The sequence below is a fragment of the Ceratotherium simum genome, chromosome 22 (genome assembly GCF_057802395.1).
Source record: "Ceratotherium simum simum isolate JZ-2026a chromosome 22, ASM5780239v1, whole genome shotgun sequence".
In the NCBI taxonomy this organism is placed as follows: domain Eukaryota; kingdom Metazoa; phylum Chordata; class Mammalia; order Perissodactyla; family Rhinocerotidae; genus Ceratotherium; species Ceratotherium simum.
The window spans coordinates 12,334,090-12,356,647 of NC_141921.1; the positions used below are offsets into that span (position 1 = coordinate 12,334,090).

General features: G+C 41.7%; 1 protein-coding gene across 2 annotated transcripts in view; it reads left to right on the forward strand.

Moving 5' to 3' along the window:
• Window positions 1-22,558, forward strand: part of ATPAF1 (ATP synthase mitochondrial F1 complex assembly factor 1) — a 30,309-nt gene continuing 7,751 nt past the window's right edge. The window contains exons 1-8 of one of the 2 annotated variants that reach the window (XM_014796466.2): window positions 7-404; window positions 3,961-4,069; window positions 7,997-8,047; window positions 8,640-8,702; window positions 11,671-11,721; window positions 12,947-12,994; window positions 17,702-17,797; window positions 19,932-20,039. In XM_014796466.2, the coding sequence (XP_014651952.2) occupies window positions 40-404; window positions 3,961-4,069; window positions 7,997-8,047; window positions 8,640-8,702; window positions 11,671-11,721; window positions 12,947-12,994; window positions 17,702-17,797; window positions 19,932-20,039 (891 nt within the window). In that variant the 5' untranslated portion in view covers window positions 7-39. Of the gene's footprint in view, window positions 405-3,960; window positions 4,070-7,996; window positions 8,048-8,639; window positions 8,703-11,670; window positions 11,722-12,946; window positions 12,995-17,701; window positions 17,798-19,931; window positions 20,040-22,558 lie in introns of both variants that reach the window. The other variant, XM_087445995.1, reaches the window with a different exon arrangement.

Consider the following 22,558-nt stretch of genomic DNA (forward strand, 5'->3'; position numbering starts at 1 on the left):
CTCGGTGCCGGAGCGCGGGCGCGGCGGACCCGGAGCGCGATGGAGCGGGCGCGCGGGCGGCGGGCCGAGGCCGACGCGCCTGAGGAGGAGGAGGAGGAGGAGAAGGAGGAGGAGGAGGAGGAGGAGGCGGGGGTGGCCATGGCGGCTGTGGTGGCGGCTGCGGGCGGCGCGGGCCCGGCCGTCCTCCAGGTGGCCGGCCTCTACCGGGGGCTGTGCGCGGTGCGCAGTCGCGCGGTGGGCCTGGGGCTCGTGTCCCCCGCGCAGCTGCGCGTGTTCCCGGTGCGCCGCGGCCCGGCGGGGGGCGCCGACGGCAGCCGGGCCGGGGCCGGGGCCGGGGCCGGGGCCGAGCTCGAGGCCAACCCCTTCTACGACCGCTACCGCGACAAGATCCAGCAACTGCGAAGGTGCGGCACCGGCCGGCAGCGGGCGGGAGGAGGGCGGCGCGGCCCGCGTTTCCGGTGTCTCGGACGCGGTCAGTGCTTAGCACAGCCCTGCGAGGCGGGCACTGTTACTGTCCCCACGCTGTAGATGATGTCACTGGGCTCAGGCAGGTCACTTGCTTAAGATCACACAGCTAGTGTCCGAGCTGAGAGTCTCTGCAAAGCTCTGGCTCTTTCCCCAGTTGTCTGTCTGTATGCTTTAGTTCGCCAAACGCTGAGCTGGACTCGTATGACAGCCCTTATGAAGCAGGCAGCTCCAAGAGACCTGTCCTCATCATGGAAATGGGAAAATGGAGCCTTCCAGAGAAGGGACTGGACTTGCTCAAGGTCACGTATTGAGTAAGCCAAGGCCTGGTCTAGAACTCGGGTTCCCAGGCTCCTAGCTAGAGTCCTGACTGCAAGGAAAGGAGACTGGGGGTGGGAGCAGGGCATCAAAGACTTGACAGTGTCACAGTTGGATCATCTTAATAAAAGGGTTAGGAGTGAATCCTTTTATTAAGATGAGGAAACTGAGGGTCAGGGAGAGTAAGAGACCTTCCAAAGGTCACACAGCTGGTTGGGATTCATCTGACTTGGAATCCGAGTTAACACTGCCCCTCAGCTTCTAGGGGAAAGGACCTGGAGATTAGAGGGAGTTGAGGTGGGTGTAAGAGGGTTATGGGAAGGTCTGACGAGTTCAAGTGGAACGAGCTGAAGGAGATCAAAGGTGAAATTAAAAGGGACTTGGGAGAGAATTTGGCAGGGTAGGCAGGCAGTTGTCTCATGAAAGGAAACCAAAAAGTGAGTAATATAGCTTTGAGTTCTCTCTCATCTGTGCTTCCATGCCTTAATTCGCTCCCCCATCAGCTTCACCTGGGACTCTTGCAGTCATACTCCAGCTAGTCTTCCCACTTCCAGTCCTAGACCCTCCACCCCCATCCATCTCACTGCTACTGTGGTGATCTTTCTTCTCTTTTTGAAAGAATGATGGAATAAATGAATGAGTATTTTGGCTCTCCTTCTAACAGCATTCAGATATACCCAAGTATTTGTCATCTTAAAAACCTTTCATTGATCTGCATACCCCTTCAGCCATTTCTTATGGATCCCTTTCACGGACAAGCATCTCAGAAGAGTTGTCTACTCATCCTCTGAGTATTTCACAGCTCTCATTCATCCTTACTCATGAACAAATGAATACCTGGTTTTACTCTCCTTCCCTGCTAGGTCATTCCCATCAGCATTTATGCATACTGCTATCTCCTGAAGAGTGTGCTTTCAAGGCACCCCATTGACCTCTGGATAATGTCCATATTCCTTAATGTTCCACACAGGCTTTGATCCTTGTCTCTCTAGCTTTATCTGTTACCAAAACCTCCTTTGAGTACTGTGATCTGTCACAAAGGAGTAAAGGAATGGGGTTGGGAGAGGATGTTCCAGGTAGGGGCAGCAGCAGCAGCAAAGGTACAGAGGCATGAAACCACCTCAACCATTTGGGAATGTTTGAGCAAATTTTCGTCATAATACCTGTAGTCCTTTAATGTACTTATTTACATGTCTGTCCCTCTCACTAGATACTAAGCTCCTTGAGGTAGGGACTCGGGCGTATTTACTTTTGTATCCCCAGAGTCCAGCAAAGTAACCAACAGGCAAGAGACAACAAGTAAAGTTCGTTAAATGAATGAAAAGGAGAAGGGAAAAGGTAAGTCCTAGAAGAAGCTGAGTGAGACAAGAGCTGGGAGGGAAAGCTGTGTGGATACAAAAAAAGAAAAGAACATGAGGTTGAGGTAGATGAAAAGGGAGATATGAAAGCAGGACCAAAAAAGGGTCAGTAAAACCTAGACCAAGTTAAGGGAAGAGTCAAAACAGGGCCTGGCCTTAGGGCCCAGGACCAAACAGGTAGGATATCATGAGATGCTTTAAAAGGAATTACAGTCCTGGGTTAGTGCTGGGGCATAGGCACTAAAACCTGGGCTCTTGGAGCACCAACTGCAAGTTTGGTGTGAGCCAACCGCAGGACAAGGCTGTGTGCCGTGCTGACCCCATTCTAGCCCAGTGTCTGGGTTTTTGCATCATCTCATTGCCAAGGAGCTGGAGTCCCTGTGTAGTGTCTTCACCAAAGTGCACGTTGCATTGGTGAATTGGAAGGATTTGGTCTAGTTCCAGGCCCACTCTATTCTAGAGTGTGGACAAACTGGAGAATGTCCAGAGAGGCAGGTCCTCAGTGAGGAGAGATTCACAAATCACGTATATAGAAGGGAGCCAAAAAAACCTAAGGAAATTTAACCTAGGGAAGAGAAATTTAGAGTGTGATATAATAGTGATTTTCCAGTACTCATATAAAAGGAATTAGCCATTTTCTCTTGTTCCTGAGGGTGAAAGATACAGAGAGACAGATTTAGGTTTTGAATGTTTTTATAATAAAAGATGTCCAGAGTGGGAGTGCACAGACTCCACTTGCTAGGCCACCCTTGCTCTCTCTATCCACTCACCATGGCAGGCCCAGGTACAGATGTAAATGTTGGCAGCACTGACCCCGGTCCTGGCACTTGCAAGCCCTGGCCGCACAGGTGCCACACCCCACCAAGTAGGACTCCTGGAGCAACTCGGTCCCCAGGAGCCGGCCTGCTATAGAGGGGAGGAAAAAGATCTGCCCATATACATGGCAGTGAAGGGAGTGGTGTTTTGATGTCACCTCCAGAAAAGAGTTTTATGGAAAAGGAGCCCCTACAGTGCCTTGACCAGGAAGGACCCAACCAGAGAGGTGACCAAGATGTCCTTGGATCCTGCAGACCTCACCCATAACACTACAGGTCTCATCGTTAAGGAGCTGGAGTCCCTGTATAATGTCTTCACCAAAGTGTACAGAGCCAGATATCACAGTGTCAGCTATACGGCCTGAAGAATTCTTAACAAGGGCAGCAGCCCCAACCTGGACTTTAGGCCTAAAGACCAGCCCATTTGACATACAGGACAGGTTCTGATGTTCCGTCTACAGGAGCAGATTCTTTGGGTCAGGGAGATATTCAGGTGCTAAATCTTCTGCAAAATAGGCTGCCTGAAGCCTCTGAATCGCCTGCATCTGAATAAACAGATGTTTAACCTGGGTAGGGGGAGAAGGAGATGGACAAGAACTAGATGTGTTCAAGTAAAAGCTTGACACCTAGTAGGAATGCTGTTGGATTCCTGCCTGAGGAAGTGACCCAGCTAGATGACCGCCAAGTCCCCTTCCCATTCTGAGGATTTGAATTCCAAGTACCCAGAGTGTAAGTACCCAAGGGACCAAGCTCTGTGTCACCACTAGGGAATATCCTGCAGGAGAGAAATGTTAGACAGGCCTTTTGAGGGTTAACATTAGTTGAATAACTGGATTTCTTTTTCCACTTTTGTAGGCCTGTGCTTAGGCCTAACTTAACTGTAGGCAGATCCTTCAGCCTCTAAATGCCTGCATCCTCTCTTTGCAGAAGTGGAACATGATGCTTTGTTATTTCCAAATCTGAAAAGGTCCAGGTGGTTTAACTTTTGGTTTACCTTTGAGCAGGTCTGACCCAGCTGCTTTTGAGTTCCGACTGGAGAAGCGGAGTGAGTTTCGGAAGCAGCCAGTGGGACATTCCAGGCAAGGTGACTTTATCAGATGTGTGGAAGAGAAGGTAAGACCTGCCCCTTTCTGTGTGTTGGCTCACCAGTGCTCTACACCCTCACTCCTGATCCTAATCCTGAGAGTGGGCTCACTGATGGGTCAGCTGGATGAACTGAACATAGCCTCTCTCTACTCAGCTCAGTCTCCATCCATAAATCGTATCCTGTTCTTTCCGGCAAGGTACGTGGTCATGGTGGAGATAGAGAGATGAAAAGGGTAGTCCCTCCTCCCAGGGGGTGAAGTCAAGTGGTCAAGGCAAGGCAACATGGCAGTGGGCTATAGAGATCAGGGGGCAGAAAAGTGCTTAATAGCTATTATTATCCTTAAACAAGAATCAAAGCTGGGGAAAAGCATGTTGAAAGCTGTATATAGGAAAACTAATCTAACACAGTGCTTTTCAAACTTTGACCGTGACCTACATTAAGAAATATATTTTACATTGCACTTCGGTTCGCACCTATGTATATGATTATAACTGAAACAAAATTTTTACGAAACAATGCTTACTTTTACTACATGCAATTCACACTTATTATTTTTTTCATCTTTTAAAAAACTCTGGCCACAATCCACTAAATTGATTTCACAACCTGTGATTTGAAAAATGCTAATCTAGGGTGGCACACAGGACAAATTAGAGTGGGAGAGGACAAAACCAGGGAGAATATGCAGTAATCCAGGTGTGAGCTGTATAGGCCTGAAATAAGACAGTTACAGTGGAAAATTGAGATTCTATATTGTGTTTTAAAATGAGAAATGTTTATTTTATACTTGGCAAATGACTTTTTTTGCCTTGGGTATCCTAAATTTTAAGAGCATCTATTCACTCTTTTAATGACTAGTCAAGTTAATTAGAACAAAAACAATAGTCAGTGTGCTAATCATCACAACGTTGGGGAGCAAATTCAACCTCTTGTGACAAACATAGTTTACAACTAACTTTATGTGAACGAACAACTCTACTACAAATATTTTAACAAATGTAATTTCCTATAATAAACATTTATAGTATCAAGGTTACAAATCAGTAGCTCTTGGAAATATTACTGTATTATAAACATTCAATATTATATGGGAAAGCTCCTTGCCCCTTTTTGTAAACAGACTTAGAAATTCAGCTTTATGATGACAAGATGCAGAATAAGTAAAGATTTAATTTAAATTATGGCAACTCTTAGGTAAATACTCACTTACTGTCCTTCTCATCTAGCCAGGTAGAGGAAGGCTAATGGCTAATAGCTCCGTTCCCGAAGCCTTTTCTTTACTTTGGGTCGTTGGTTCCCTATCACGTGAGACCTAACATCCCCTTTTTATAATAATTTTTTTTTTAATTCTCCCTTTTCTACCCTGAAATGAAATGTAGACAGTATAACCCACCTACACACATAATTTCAGGGGGGAAAGTCAATGTAATGCCGTAACAGTAATATAAAGGAAAGTATTTTTTAATAAAATACATATTTTAGTATGTAAGTTCTTAGGCACACTATCCTGTGAGACCTAATGCAGTCATCAGATGCTTTCACCTATATGTGAAATCACCATGAATACATAAGCAGCAAATGCTGCCTGGTACACAGGTGTTGTGTTGGTAATTATAAAAACTTCCAAACCGTGAACAGTGTTGTTATCACTGACCCTCATGAGATTCCACAATGTACAGTCTTCTCTCCAAGTTATGTGGTAGTTGCATTTCTGAAAAATTCAGTGTTTATTAAAGTTGTATTAAAAAAAAAAAACAGAGTTAGATTCTAGGCCCAGGTAATTATAAAAAGGTTTTTCACCTACAGGGCTATCTGGCTAGACATGGAAAAGTGGTGTAGGGTGAGGGAAAATTCTTCATTACATAAAACTCATCTGCAAAATACAGCTCATTTGGCACTTCTGCCACTCCTATAAATGCAGGTGTCACCATCCAATCAATTATTGTGATAACAAAAAAGTTGTCCCCATAGATTTCCTAAGCATCCATAGAGAAGTAGTAAAGTATCCTTTTAAATTTCTTATTAAATGCTCTTGAGACTTTTGGCACATAGTTTCAACTATAATTTTAATTACTTTATTTCATTGGTTCTAAAGCCCGCATTTTTTTAATATTTTAATGTCTCCAAAATTGTCTTAAAATTGATGTGATATGAAAGTATTATGTCATTTAATTGGCATCATTTTCTGATAGATAAAATAATGGTACTTCTTAAGATCAGTGATGTCTTAAATTAGATAAAATGCAATAAGCTTATATTTGGAGCTTAAATTTTTTATTTCTGTAAGTGAAAATGGAAACAAAGAATGCATTGGAGGGACATTGTGGGAAAAGAATACACCCAGCTTAGTGATTGAAAGGTGAATGCAGCTGCATGAATGGAGGGTTTTGTTTTGTTTTCGCGATATACCTGAAGGTGAGGGGTGTGAAAATGAAATCAACATTTTCTTTTCCAGACAGTTTACATATGAAGGAAAGGCTGCATTAGGATGCTGCCAATGTGTAGGATTATGACCAAAAAGAACAGAGTCGGGGCCGGCCTGGTGGCACAAGTGGTTAAGCGTGCGTGCTCTGCTTCCGCGTCCTGGGGTTCACAGGTTCGGATCCCGGGCGCACACCGACGCACTGCTTGCCAAGCCATGCTGTGGCGGTGTCCCATATAAAGTGGAGGAAGATGGGCACGGATGTTAGCTCAGGGCCAGTCTTCCTCAGCAAAAAAAGAGGAGGATTGGCTTGGATGTTAGCTCAGGGCTGATCTTCCTCACAAAAAAAAATATATAAAAAAATATTTAAAAAAAAGAACAGTGTATCTGGTAGGTTTTTCTACACCAGGCTTTTGTCTAATTTGTGAGTAAGAGTTCTATGGGCATCATTTATGAAAGATTTGGATTCATTAAAGCACAGAGTAATGAAAGGCAGGGTTTTATGCAGAAAGTGTTTTTCAGCCTCAGAATCCCAGGTGTAGATTGTACTCCTTCCCTCTGAAAGGCTTGGTCTTGAACTAAGATTGAGTCTGAGGAAGACTCAGAACAACCCATCCCTACTATCGGAAACAACTTGAAATAGGATTTCCTGACTGTGGCCTTTTCAGATAGGTGGGCTAGGAGAGAAAAGAATCACTTTCAGTTATTCTTGGCCTTTTTTGAGGGAGAGTCTAGTTTGATGGAGGGAATATTAAGACCTGGTACTGGGAAAGACTCTATAGTCTGCTGAGGATGTGTGCTGTCAGAAGTGCTGTCACAGATAAGAAGCAGCCTTAGAAAATATGTCTTTCCATTTCTCACCTCCTCTGTGGCTCACTGTGGAGTAGATCAGAGGGCGGAGCACAGGAAACCCAAGCAGGCCTCATTCTAGGAAGGAGTCCCTCCTATCCATAGTGGCAGGTATAGAATGGATTCTCAGTAGTAGTAGTGGTGGTTACTAACAAAGAAATCCTTTCTCATTTTTGTATCTCAGAAGGTTAGTCAGGGCCGGCCCCGTGGCTTAGCAGTTAACGCACACTCCGCTACTGGCAGCCCGTGTTCGGACCCCGGGCACGCACCGACGCACCACTTCTCCGGCCATGCTAAGCCATATCCCACATACAGCATCTAGAATGATGTGCAACTGTGACATACAACTATCTACTGGGGCTTTGGGGGAAAAAAAGGAGGAGGATTGGCAATAGATGTTAGCACAGAGCCGGTCTTCCTTAGCAAAAAGAGGAAGATTAGCATGGATGTTAGCTCAGGGCTGATCTTCCTCACAAAAAAAAAGAAAAAGTTAGTCAAAGAAAAGTTGTCTCACAAACAATAACTCTTAGAACAATGTGTATAGTTACTATATAGAGTGGAGAAAAGTGAGTTCTCAGGTACAGAATTACTAAATGAGATAATTGGGCACCTTACCTAGCTTGGTGGTCTTTTTCTTATGAGTAAAGTATAGATTAATATCTTTTCTCATCATGTATTTCAGACAGACACTTTGGGGAAACAGCCTGTGAGCAGAGGATTCACTAAGGACAAGGTAGGTTTCTATTAAATATCCAAGTCTGAAGTCATATGGAACATCTATAACAAGAGGCTGCAAATTTGAACATATTTACTGTGACTCTTTGATTTTCCAGCTGTGGAGATGAGAAATATTTCTATGAATTTTTGTGTCCTTGATTTGACCCCTAGCATAGTATGGGTTCTGGGAGTGCTAGAGGGAATATGAAGGAAATATAGAGATACCCTTCCTTTCCATAGGAAGTAGTTTAAAAAAATCAAATAAAAGCATATTTACTTTGTCATTTAATTTGCAAATAAGGAGCCACCCCTGCTAGAATAGCAGTTGAAGTAAACAACCAAACTTTCTCCTCTTACCAATGCTCATTAGTGAAGGTGAAGCATTTGGGAAGTACCTATAGATACTCCCGGGGAATAGAACTGTGAAACCCTGCCTGGACTGGGGGCTCCCTTCTCTGAGCATGCAGGTTTTCTTATACTTGTTCTCTGCTTATTAAAGATCTGCTTCACTGTCCTGACATGCTTCTTCCCACAAGGCTTACAGATAGAGTTAAGCTGTTTTATTTTTTTAATTGTGGGTGTTAATTGCTTTTTATTTTCTCTTTCAGACTCTCAGTTCAATCTTTAACATTGAGATGGTAAAAGACAAAACTGCAGAAGAAATAAAACAGGTAATGAATGAAAATGGGTTGGCATACTTCATGAAAATGTGTGCTCTGTGAGCCAAATCTGAAAGTAGAAAGGAGCATACATTTCCTGACACTTCTTTCTAGAAAGAGAAAGCAAAAGTGATGAATTAAATGAAAAACAGTGGCATAAGAAAACTTGTCTTCCTTGGTCTCACTCCTGTATGTCTAATCAACTCACATTTCCCCTTTCTTTTTCATTCCTGTTGCCCACATCTTATTTGAAATCATCACTACTCTATACCAGGATTACTGCATTACCTTTCTAGACAGGTTTCCCTGCTCTCATTTCTCCCACTCCCCCTATCATAGCCTTACCAGTTGAGAGGTCTTAAAGTTGTGCTTTCATTTTGGAGAAGCAGAGTGTATTGGTTAAGAACGCAGACTCTAGAACCAAGTAGCCTGTTTTAAGTCCTAGCTCTGCCACTTACTAGCTGTATGACTTTGATAAGTTAGTTAACCTCTCTGGGCCTTTAGTTTCCCTGTCTGTAAAGTGGAGATGATAATAATACTTACCTCATAGAGTTATTTGGGGAATTAAACAAGTTAATATTTGTAAAGCACTTAGAATAGTGCCTGCCACAGAGTAAGTACTATATTTGTGTTTTTAAATAAGTGAATAAAAATAAATATGGGGGCCGGCCCAGTGGCGCAAGCGGTTAAGTACGCGCCCTCCACTGTGGCAGCCCGGGCTTTGCTGGTTCGGATCCCGGGCCCACACCGATGCACTGCTTGGCAAGCCATGCTGTGGTGGTGTCCCATATAAAGTAGAGGAAGATGGGCACGAATGTTAGCCCAGGGCCAGTCTTCCTCAGCAAAAAAAAAAAGAGGAGGATTGGCAGGTCTTAGCACAGGCCTGATCCCCTCACAAAAAAAAAATAATAAATAAATAAATAAATAAATATTATGTAAGAAACCTGCTTGCAAATGTTCAGTGATTTCCCATATTCCTTTGCTTGGCATTCAGAGTCCTCCATTATTATAAGACCTTCTGCAGGAAGCTTCCTGGACACCTTCCTTCAAAGCATTCAAATCCTGCCTGTTTGGTCATTCCATATATCTTGCTTTGCTTTGGTATTTAAATTTTCATGTCTATGAATCTTATCTCTCTAATTAGACTATAATAAGCTATTTATTGGCTTTCCTTATAGTTCCATGAATTATATTTTAGGTATATTGAGAGAATCAAAGTATAATAAAAGCAGTATACTATGTGTCAGATACTGACTTACTGCTTCATATGCACTGTTTCATTAAATTCTTATAATCATCTTGTAGGTGCTATTATTTCCCATTTACAACTGAGGAAGCTAACTTAGAGATTAAGTAACTTAGTGAGTGGTAGAGCTAGGACTCAACCCATGTCTGTTTGACTCTGCATCATACTCCTTTACAGGAAGTTGTGCCACTTGCCATGGGTTTTCTTTGGATCCTTCATCATTCGATTCAGCAAGCGTTTACTGAATACCTATTAAATGTCAGGCTCTGTGCCAGACACAGAATAAATGAGAGAATCCCCTACTCTCAAGGAGTTTTAGCCCAGTCGAAGGACAGACACAAAAACAAAGACAGCAGAGGGTTCTAACTTCTGTTAATAGAGGCTTATGCAAAGTCTCAGGAAGACCTCAAACTGTGCCTTTGGGAAGAAATGCCACTGGAAAGTGGAGACCAAGCACGTCCTTTAGGGGAGAGAGAAGCCAGGCCCGGGAGGCCTAATCATATGACAAATGTTATTTAGACCTCTAATTTTAGATACAAATTTGTGTTTGTTAAAATAATTTTGAGTAACCAAGGTCAACTATCTTAGGAAATATCTTAGTCTTATATATTTCAGTGTTGATTCATAAACTATGTACTAATATAAATTAAATAAAAGTAAATAGAATATGCTGTCCTTAAAATGAGAAGACAGTGTTTTGATATGCAAAAAAACAAAAAAAAGGCAAAGCAACCTTATATTGGCAGTGATAGAGTGATCTGCCCAGGTCTTAGGAGATAACAGTCCTTCTGTGTTCTGTTTTGGTTAGATCACACATTGATTAGTGTCTCCAGTTGGGGTCCCCCATTTTAATGGGAATGCTGACAAAGCAGAGCAACTCCAAAGGAGGGTGACCCATTCTTTAACACCAGCTCACTCAGGTGCCACCTTGGGTATGATGCCTTCCCCAACTTCTGTGCCTTTGCTAATGCTGTAATTCTCTGTTTAGAATGTCTCTCTTATCTTCTACCTGTTTATCTCCCCAGCCTCTGTTCATCTAGTTGACTCCTGATCATTCTTCAGGATACAGCTTCCTCCTCTGGCTCTTGTTGCCTTACTTGGGTTAAGTGCCTTTTTGTTGCTCTCAGAGCACCTGGGCTCTGGTTTGCATTATAATTCTGTTGTGCTAAGCACAAACCTACATTAATTCAACTAGTCTTCACAATAGTCCTGTGAGGTTGATATTATTGCTATTTTATTGATGATTATATTGATATTATTTAGAGATTTTCAGTAATTTTCCCAAAGTCGCGTGGCCAGCAAATGATTAGACCTGGGATTGCATCTAGGTCTGCCTGACTCCAGACCCTGGGTTCTGAATGACTGATGTCCAGGCTTTCTGAGAATGCCCACAGTTGGCTGGGGAGTATGGGTTTGGGGAGGGAAGAGAGAAGATATGAAAAAAAGAACTTATCTGTTATACCAAAGGCACATCTTGAGCAAAATGATTAACAAGGTCATAGAATCCATTTCTCTGACAGGAATTTGTTATTAAGAGTTACAGTTTAATCATCTAGAAGAGTAGATGCTATTAAATCTTTTTTGTAATCATGTACTAGTAATAAAAGCATTACATTGGGTTTTCCTCCCTGTTAACAAATAGCATATTACTCTGAGCAATGAAAGCTGTCACCATTTCTTGTCACAGGTTGAAAAGATTACCCACATGTCATAGACACCCTCTTTTTTGTACAGATTTGGCAGCAGTATTTTGCAGCAAAAGATACAGTCTATGCGGTTATTCCTGTAAGTAGTTTGGAGGGGAAAATGGAAGTGTTGTAATATGAAGGTCAGGTCTCTAACCTTAGCAGGCAGTTGCCTTTACTTTTCCTATGTTTATTGCCTCTTGAGAACTTGCCTTTATAGCTCTGAGGGGTTTTATTGTACCCTAAGTACCAAAGATTGGATGTTCCATATGGTGTATTTATGGTTCTTATTTTCCCTCTCTCTGGTTTAGAAATGTAGCTTTGAGTCAAGTCTCTGATAAGGGAACATGGTGTAAGTTCATGTGCTGAGCAATTTCCAAGCTTCCAATTTCCAAGTCTTTTATTTCTTTTTGGTGTTTTCCAACTGAGCTGTTGGAATTTAAGACAGGGCCTCTAGCATAGCTTTCTTCCCTTCTTGTCCGTAAGTGACCTATACCTGAGCTGACTTGGAGCCTTCTCCTAGTCTCTGTCTGGCATTTCCCCTTAGCAAGTGGCATTTTCTTGGTTTTTTTCCCTTTCTTGAAATTGCTGTCTTAGAGATAGTCACTGGCCGCTGCTTGACCATTGAGATCTGTGACTGGGAAGGGGTGCTGCTATTTTCTTCTGGTTTAATGTCCTTCTACTGACTTCTACCATAAGAAAGCATTTGATGTACTGGGTTATCAGCTAATTCTTTAATTTTTCTTCTTCCCTGAAGAGGAAGTAGCTTAGATTAATTTAAATCAAGCAAATATGTAAATATATACAAATATATACTGAGCCTACATGTGTAAGTGTAAGATTAAGGAGGAAAACTTATAGACGGAAAAATAAAGCCAGGCCCTTTGGTTGTTGTGAGAATATTGCTATCTTGTTTTTTTGCCTCTTATACATATATACCCTTGCCCTTCATGAGTTCAACAGCCAAAGGGATTTGCATTTTTCATGATATTTTAGATCTCTGATATTGACTCATTATTTGAACAGGGCTTGTTAGCTCTCCCTCTGACAGACTTAACTAACCTGGCGTCTCTGACACTTGGCAGAGTCCCCTGGAGAGTTGGGAATATTTGGAGTATCTACTCTTCACACATAATTCTGACACTGAACAGCAAAGCATACGTCTGGTTTTTCCTCTCTGTCATATGAGGGATTTGTAAATGATGGAACTTAAGAGATTGTTTTAGTTGTATTTTAGTTATAGAGTTCAGTCTTGGTGAATTTAAATGTAATTGTGGCCTTTTGTGTTTTCTTATCTGTGGATTTTATTCTTTTCTGACCTATAGCAAGAGAAGTTTGATTTGATCTGGAACCGGGCTCAGTCCTGTCCAACAGTAAGTTTCCAGTGACCATGAGGATTGCTTATCAATGCTGCCAAACAAGGATGTTCTCTAACCAATCTCTTCATGCTCCATACTATCTCACATGTTATAGTGCTCTGTTTATTTAACAAAGATGCTTATTTGTTGATTGTACTGATAAGTGAGATTTTCAGCCTTATGAAATCATGTGGGTTTGGCCCGGTATGTCTCTGGCTTTTTAGCTCTCTGACACATCTCAGCCTTTTCTGATCTGGATCTTAATCTATCAGTATAAGTGAATGTTGGAAGCAGCACCTGAGACCTTAATTTTTTTTTTTTTCAATTTTATTTATTTATTTTTTCCCCCAAAGCCCCAGCAGATAGTTGTAGGTCATAGCTGCACATGCTTCTAGTTGCTGTATGTGGGATGCGGCATCAGCATGGCCGTAGAAGCGGTACGTCGGTGCACGCCCGGGATCTAACCCGGGCCGCAAGCAGTGGAGTGCACGCACTTAACCACCAAGCCACGGGGCCGGCCCAGACCTTAATATTTTCAAGCTCCTTGAAGTTTCTCTTTTATTGGCAGTTTTCTTTTCAGTTTTGGCCATGCTATCCTGTTTATTATGTGCCTAAAAGGAATTATGAGATTGTTGCTGGAGTAATGAGCTGCCAAAAGATCTAAGGGAAAGGGGATAGGTGAGGTAGACCAGCTGACTTGGTGTCAGTAATAATTTCTAGGATTCTCAAAAGAATTTTCCACACATTGCTGAGAGAAAATAAAATCTAAGTAAATGGAGAGAGAAATGGTGTTCATGGATTGGATGACTCAATATTGTTGTCATTTCTCCCCAGTTGATCTCTAGATTAACTATAATCCCAATCAAAATCCCAATAGGATTTCTTTTTAAGAAATTGACAAGCTGGGCTGGCCCAGTGGCTTAGTGGTTAAGTGCACGCGCTCCGCTACTGGCGGCCCGGGTTCGGATCCCGGGTGTGCACCGACGTACCGCTTCTCTGGCCATGCTGAGGCTGCATCCTACATACAGCAACTAGAAGGATGCGCAACTATGACATACAACTATCTACTGGGGCTTTGGAGGGGAAAAAAAAAAAAAAAAGGAGGAGGATTGGCAATAGATGTTAGCTCAGAGCCGGTCTTCCTCAGCAAAAAGAGGAGGAATAGCATGGATGTTAGCTCAGGGCTGATCTTCTTCACAAAAAAAAAAAAAAAGAAATTGACAAGCTGATTATAAAAATTTATTTGGATATCCAAAGGACCTAAAATAACAAAACAATTTTGAAAAAAACAAAGAGAACTTACACTAACTGATTTCAAGACTTATTATAAAGCTACAATGATGAAGACAGTGTGGTATTGACAGAAAGATAGACATATAGATCAGTGAACAGAATAGAGAATCCAGAAATAGACCAACATATGTGTGGTCAGTTGTTTTTCAGCAAAGGTGACAAGATAATTAAATTGGAAAAGGATAATCTTCAACAAATGGTGCAAAAAAATTGGATATCTATATGCAAAAAAATGAACCTCCACTCTTACACTGGATCTAAAAATTAACTCAAAATAGATCATAGATGTAAATGTAACTTGTAGAAAAAACAATATTAGATTGAATCTTAGTGATCTTGGGTTTGGCAAAGATTTCTTAAGTACATCACAAAACACAAACTATGAAAGAAAAAAAATCAATAAATTGGATTTCATCAAAATTAAATTTTTCTATTTGTATACTCATGTTCATAGCAGCATTAGCCCCAATAGCCAAAAGTTGGAAGTAACCAAGTGTCCACTGATAGATGAATGGATAAACAAAATGTGGTATAAACACAAGAAATTATTATTCAGCCTTAAAAAGGAAGGAAATTCTGACACATGCTACAACATGGCTGAACCTTGAAGACATTATGCTAGGTGAAATAAACCAGTCACAAAAAGACAAGTACTGTATGATTCCATTTATATGAGGTACTTAAAGTAGTCAAATTCATAGACAAAGTAGAATGGGGGTTGTCGGGCTGGGAGGAAGGGGAATAGGGAGTTATTGTTTGATGGGTATGGATTTTCAGTTTGGGAAGATGAAAAAAGTTCTGGAGATGGATAGCGGTGATGGTTGTACAACACTGGGAATGTCCTTAATGCCACTGAATTGTACCCTTAAAATAATTAAAATGGGGGGCCGGCTTGGTGGCGTAGTGGTTAAGTTCGCACTTCGGCGGCCCAGGGTTCACGGGTTTGGATCCCAGGCACGGACCTACACACTGCTCATCAAGCCATGCTGTGGTGGCATCCCACATAACAAAATAGGGGAAGATTGGCATGGATGTAGCTCAGGGACAATCTTCCTCAAGCAAAAAGAGGAGGATTGGCAACAGATGTTAGCTCAGGGCCAATTTTCCTCACAGAAAAAAAAAAAAAGAAGTTAAAATGGTAACTTTTATGTTATGTATATTTTACCACAATAAAAAAAATTAAAATTTTCTACTTTTCGAAAGACATTGTTATGAAAATGAAAAAACAAGCTACAAACTGGAAGAAAATATTTGCAAGACATATATTGACAAGTAACTTGTATCTAGAATATATTAAAAACTCTTAAAACTTAATAATAAGAGGGCAGGCTACCCAATTAAAAAATGGACAAAAGATTCAGACAATTCACCCACGAAGTGGAATGGCAGATAAGCACCTGAAAATATGCTCGACGTCATTAGTCATAATGGGAATGCAAATTAAAACCACAGTGAGATACTACTAGAATTACTAAAATTAAAAAGACTAGCATACCAAATATTGGTGAGGATATGGAGCAACTGGAACTCTGATATACTGCTGGTAATAATGTAAAATGGCACAACCACTTTAGAAAACAGTCTGGCAGTTTCTTTAAAAGTTAAGCACGTACCATACTACCCAGCCATTCTACTCCTAGATATTTTCCCAAGAGAACTGAAAGTGTATGTCCATACAATGCCTTGTACACAAAAGTTCATAACAGCTTTATTTGTGATAACCAAATACTGAAAAATATCCAGATCTATCACAGGTGAATGAATAAAGAAATTGTGGTGTGTGTGTGTCTGTGTACATATACATACACAATGGAATAATACTCAGCAATGAACTATTGCTGAATAGTTCAGAAATGAACTATTGATATATGCACCAACATGGATAGATCACAAAACAATTATGCTGGGTGAAAGAAGCCAAACCAAAAAGAAGTAACAGATTTTATGGATCCCTTTATACAAAATTCTAGAAAATGCAGACTGACCGGTAGTGACAGAAACCAAATCAGTGGTTGCTTAGGGACAGTTGCGGAGAGGGAAGTATGAATTACAAAGTGACTTTTGGAGAAACTTCTGGGAATGATCGATATGTTCATTATGTTGATTGTGGTAATGGTTTCACAGTATACAGATGTCAAAACTCATCTAATTGTACACTTTTGCGGGGGGGGGGGGAGTGAGGAAGCGTGGCCCTGAGCTAACATCTGTTGCCAGTCTTCCTCTTTTTGCTGAGGAAGATTAGCCCTGAGCTAACATCTGTGCTCATCTTCCTCTATTTTGTATATGGGATGCAGCCACAGGATGGCTTGATGAGCGGTACGTAGGTCTGTGCCCAGGATCCAAACCTGCGAACCCCGGGCCACCAAAGTGGAGCATGTGAACTTAACCACTACGCCACCAGGCTGGCCCCTAATTGTACACTTTAAATATGTGCGACTTATTGTACTTCAAGTATACCTCAATAAAGCTCTAAAGAAAATTTTTTTCCCTGATAAGAGATCAGCTCTGAGATAGGCACTGAAGTTATCTCATCTAATGATAAAACAGAGCCTGAGTGGTTGGCAAGAAGACAATTCCATGACTAATGCGTATTGGACTGATTTTACTTTGTTTTGTTCTGGCACATTCTCTTCTCCACCACTCATCCCCAATTCCAAACATCTCAAGCATAAAACTCATTATTTCTTAGTGTTTAGAACCATGCTCCAGTATCAGCCTCGGATGATAGAATATGAAGTGATTACAATAATTGGAACAAAAGTTAATTCGGGCCGGCCCCGCGGCTTAGCGGTTAAGTGCACGCGCTCTGCTGCTGGCGGCCCAGGTTCGATCCCGGGCGCGCACCGACGCACCGTTTGTCCGGCCATGCTGAGGCCACGTCCCACATACAGCAACTAGAAGGATGTGCAACTATGACATACAACTATCTACTGGGGCTTTGAGGAGAAAAAAGGGGAAAAAAAAAAGGAGGAGGATTGGCAATAGATGTTAGCTCAGGGCCGGTCTTCCTCAGCAAAAAAGAAGAGGATTGGCTTGGATGTTAGCTCAGGGCCGATCTTCCTCACCAAAAAAAAAAAAAAACCAAAAAAAACCCAGTACTATTTCGTGTTTATGGATATACACATACTATACATTAAATGTATAAAAACCTGAAAGACAATGACAGACACCAAATGCAGGATAGATGTTACTCTGGAATGGGATTAGAATGGGTTACAGAGAGCTTCAATTGGATCGCTAATGCTTTCTTTCTTAGATGGATTGGGAAGTATTTGTGTGTTTGTTATATTATCACGTAGGAATTCGTAATTTTAAAAAATGTGTTAAAAACCAAACATTGAAGAAATAGAGTGAATGATACAGGTGGTTGGACATAGAGCAAATGATTTTATTTATTCATCTATCTCCTTGTGTGTTTGTTTCCCACAGTTTCTTTGTGCACTACCAAGAAGGGAAGGTTATGAGTTCTTTGTTGGACAGTGGACAGGTACTGAACTCCACTTCACTGCACTTATAAATATTCAGGTAGGTGGCTTGTGCTCATCTCCTAGAGGAAAGAGGCCTGCCCCTTTGTGGGACTGTGAGCCCCTGCTGAGGCTTGAGGACACAGAATATCTACTAACTCCCAGCAGTATTTGCTGTGAATGATCATACTTTGATGGTTGGGCTAGCTTTCCAGGCCCTACTCAATACCTAAAAATTGGAAAAGACCCCAAAACACATTCTCACACTACTTCTGGATCTCTCCTGTCTCTTCTCCAGATATTTACTGCATGTGTCTCACTTAACAAACATGAGTGAGTTATGATGGTTATCTTTTTTAACCTTAAGGTAAGCTCCATGTCTTACCTGTGTCTTATTAACCAGGTCAGCACTTTCCAGGATGCTACATGTATAGTTTCCGATCTATAGATGTTTTGTTTGCTTCTCTCCTTCCTTTCTTTTTCTTTGTTTTATTCTCAAATATTAGATTAAGAAGTTCAATCCAAAGCATTTGAAGCTTTTAAAATAAGTCAGTATTTTAAATTAGGTCATCACTAGAATTGACATTTTTTATTTGGAGGCCAAATCTGGCAAAAAAACAAGCATTATTATAATGGCTTTAAAGTTGGGGTAAAGGGAGTGCAAAATAGAATGAGGGTTTGCTCGTGACAATATCCTTGTGATTGTATCCAAAAATTGTAAAATGTTTCTTAAAAAGAAAGAAAGAATGAGGAGGCAGCTTTCACTTTATTTTATAATTCATCCAACAGTCATTTATGGGGCACATACTATAATAACCATTTGATAGACTTACTATGTGCCAGATGTTTTATATACATTATGCCATTTAATCCTCACAAGTATCTCCTGAGATAGATACTATTATTATTTCTATTTACAGAGAAGAAAGTGGGCTCAGAGAAGTTACTTCACACTGCTAATAAGTGGTAGAGCTGGGATTGATTGACTCCAGGTTATTGATTCTAAAGTCTGTGAATTTAACCATTATGGTATTGTGTTGGAAAGCCCTATGCTAGGACTTGGAAATCTATTAGACAAGGTCCCTGCCCTTGTGAAGCTCACATACAAGTATAGGAAAAAGATCCAGAAACATAATTATGATCAAAATGATCAATATATTTGAAGTACGTTCGGGAGAATTAAGAGGCTGAACTATTAAGAGTACCCTAGCAATAATTAAGTATTGATAAATTAAAAGGACTCTTCCTGAAATTTTAGAGATGAAACCCAGAGATCTTTTTTTTTTTTTTTTTTTTTTTTATGAGGAGGACCAGCCCTGAGCTAACATCCAATGCCAATCCTCCTCTTTTTTGCTGAGGAAGACTGGCCCTGGGCTAACATCCGTGCCCATCTTCCTCCACTTTATATGGGACGCCGCCACAGCATGGCCTGACAAGCGGTGCGTTGGTGCGCGCCCAGGATCCGAACCGGCGAACCCCGGGCCGCCGCAGCGGAGCGTGCACACCCAACCGCTTGTGCCACCGGGCCGGCCCCCCAGAGATCTTTTTTGAATGTATAGTTGTTTCCTCCTACACTACATGGAGGCCATAGCCTTGAACCCAGCCTCTCTTCTTAGTCTGAACTGAGATCTGGTAACCACTGCCTTGTCCATTCTTCCTGAAATTATCATGTTCCCATTCTTCTTTTCCCCCTACCTCCCACCCCAATTATATTTTAAAACTGCACATTACAAATCTGGCCCATGTGCAAACCTGCCAGCTGTTTGCTACAGCTTAAAAGAGCTCAGTCTTCAGAGCCAGCCAAGGGAGGTAGATTTCATCTGTGAAATGCACTAGTCCATAAAAGTAGCAATTACACAGGCATATTGCTTTTTTAGAACTGGATTTGGTAGCTTCTTGTGCAGTTTTGTTTTTAAATATATGGCCATGATGAAGGATTCACTGCCTACTGTAAACATTTTCTGGGAAAAAAGCCAAACCTTTTTCAATTGAAGACACAAATAACACTGCAAACCGTCAGTTTCACCATGCCTTGGCAGGCCTGACCATCCCCCCACATAACCAGTCCTCCCACTCACTAGCCACCCAAGTGGCTGTTAAGAGCCAGAATTTCCTCCAGACTCTCTATTGCTCTGCAGCTGTAGTTTTGTTGTGGTGGTACCTTATGGAGCCTTGATAAGTGTTCCTCCTTACAGACCCGAGGGGATGCTGCAGCCAGTCAGCTGATTTTATATCACTACCCTGAACTTAAGGAAGAAAAGGGCATAGTGCTGATGACTGCAGAAAGGGATTCCACATTTCTGGTAAGAATCAACTTTTACCTCCCTGGATTTACCATGTGGCCCTGAGGTATTATTCTTCTGCCAAAGCTCATGAAAGGTGTAATTCAAGACCTACATGTACTTGTTTCTTACTTAAAGTTGACAATAATTTTGTCTTGTTCAAGCTCTTCCAAGTTGAAATTAATACAGATCTTCAATCACTTATTCACAGTTTTGAAGTCTAAAAGCTCTGAAAACAAAGTTTTTTCATAACTGAATTTATCACAAAACCTCATCTGACTTGAATTCATTTGGTAGCTAAATCTTCCCTTCAACTGATGTTAGGCCACTTACAGTCATTAATCCGACTTGGTGTGGAATGTTCATGCATTTTACTAGGGAAATATTATGTGTTTGATTATAGGGAGTGGCATAATACACAGTTTTACAGTATCTGCACTTATTACCTTTCTTTTTTTTTTTTTAACTTCATTTATTTATTTTTCCCCCCAAAGCCCCAGTAGATAGTTGTATGTCATAGTTGCACATCCTTCTAGTTGCTGTATGTGGGACTCGGCCTCAGCACGGCCAGAGAAGCGGTGCGTCGGTGCGCGCCCGGGATCTGAACCCTGGCCGCCAGCAGTGGAGCGCGTGCACTTAACTGCTAAGCCACGGGGCCGGCCCTATTACCTTTCTAAAATCCAACAATTCTGACTCTTAAGACACATCTGGCCCTAGAGGTTTTAGGTAAGAAACTGTGGACAAGTAAATGGCTTCTTAAGTATAGGGAAAAGTTCAAAGTCTACAATAGTTATCCATCTTTTAATCTTCCTTCACACTGTTCACGTGTACAGCATTCATCATCCATGGTGATTTCCCTTCCTCCTTTTCCCATTCCGTGAGATAGAGCATTGACCATATGCCCATAGGTAATGATGTCCATTGGTTTGTTCTCTCTGCATCTCCACGGCCAGGAGCAGTTTTATGATTACTGTACAACCTGTTTGTCTAGTCCTTGCTTATTTCAGTCTCATTATCTGGCAGGGTTTAGGTTCAGGATGTCCTCAAGATAGTGGGCACTTTAGTACCTCTTCCCCCTGAGATTCTTCGTTACAACACCCACTTATTTTTTCTCTCTCCCTTACCAGCTGCATATTGGGAATAAAAAAGTGATGGCATTCAGCTAATATCTCACAGTAGCAGTAAGCCTCAAGTCTAGGACACGTTTGGGCCTCTACTTCCCTGTCTTCTATTCCTGAAATTGTTCAGCCCCATTTCTCTCATTCTTCCACCCATCACACTTAACTGGAAGTCACCCAAAATCCTATCCAGAAGAATGGAGTGGGCATTAGCTGAAATAGACAAGATTGTAGGAGGAATAAACAGGTTTAGGAAGAAAATCGGGAACTCAGTTTTGGACACGTTAAATCTGAGATGTCTGTTAGATATCCAAGTAGTAGGCAGTTAGATATATGAGCCTGGAGTTCAAGGGAGAGGTCCAGGCTGGAGATATAAATGTGAGAATTGTCAGCATACAGATTCTTATTTAAAGCCATGAGACTAGGGGCCGGCGCCATGGCTTAGCAGTTGAGTGCGCGCGCTCTGCTACTGGCGGCCCGGGTTCGGATCCTGGGCGCGCACTGAGGCACCACTTGTCCAGCCATGCTGAGGCGGCGTCCCACATACAGCAACTAGAAGAATGTGCAGCTATGACATACAACTATCTACTGTGGCTTTGGGGAGAAAAAGGGAAAAAAAAAGAGGAGGATTGGCAATAGATGTTAGCTCAGGGCCGGTCTTCCTCAGCAAAAGGAGGAGGATTGGCATGGATGTTAGCTCAGGGCTGATCTTCCTCACAAAAAAAATAAAAATAAAAAAATAAAACCATGAGACTGAATAAAATCACCGAGGAAATAAATGAAGATAAAAAAGAGAAGAAGTCTTAAGAACTAATCCCTGGAGAGATGAGGAAGCGTCAACAAAGAAGATGTGAAAGAAACAGTCAATGAAGTGGGAGGAAAAGAAAGATGATAGAATGCCCTGGAAGCTAAGATAAAATGTTTCAAGGAATAGGGAGTACTCAACTGGCCACATCTCACTTGCTGGTAGGGCAAATGAGATGAGGACTGAGAATTTACTAGATGTCACAACACTGAAGTCATTGGAGACCTTTATAAGGACAGTTTCAAAGGAGTGGTAGGATAAAAGCATGATTGGAGTACAATGAAGAGAGGAGGGGAAGAGAAATTAGAGTAAGCATAAACCAGTTTTTCAAGAGATGTTTTAGTGAAGGGAGGGAGAGAATGGGGTGTTACCTGAAGGGGGAGAAGTGGGGACAAGGGTGTTTTTTGTTACAAATATGAAAGAAATAACATATTTGTATGCTGATGGAAAGATCCGGTGGAGAGGGAAATGCTAACAATAGAGGAGAAACGGGAGAAAAGTGGTATTTTTGAGTGGATGAGTCTGAGAATGAGGGGTTGATCTTTGCCAGAAATAGAACAAGAGGAGAGAAGCCAGGATATAAGGACACAAATACAGTTAAATGGATAGAGGTGGTG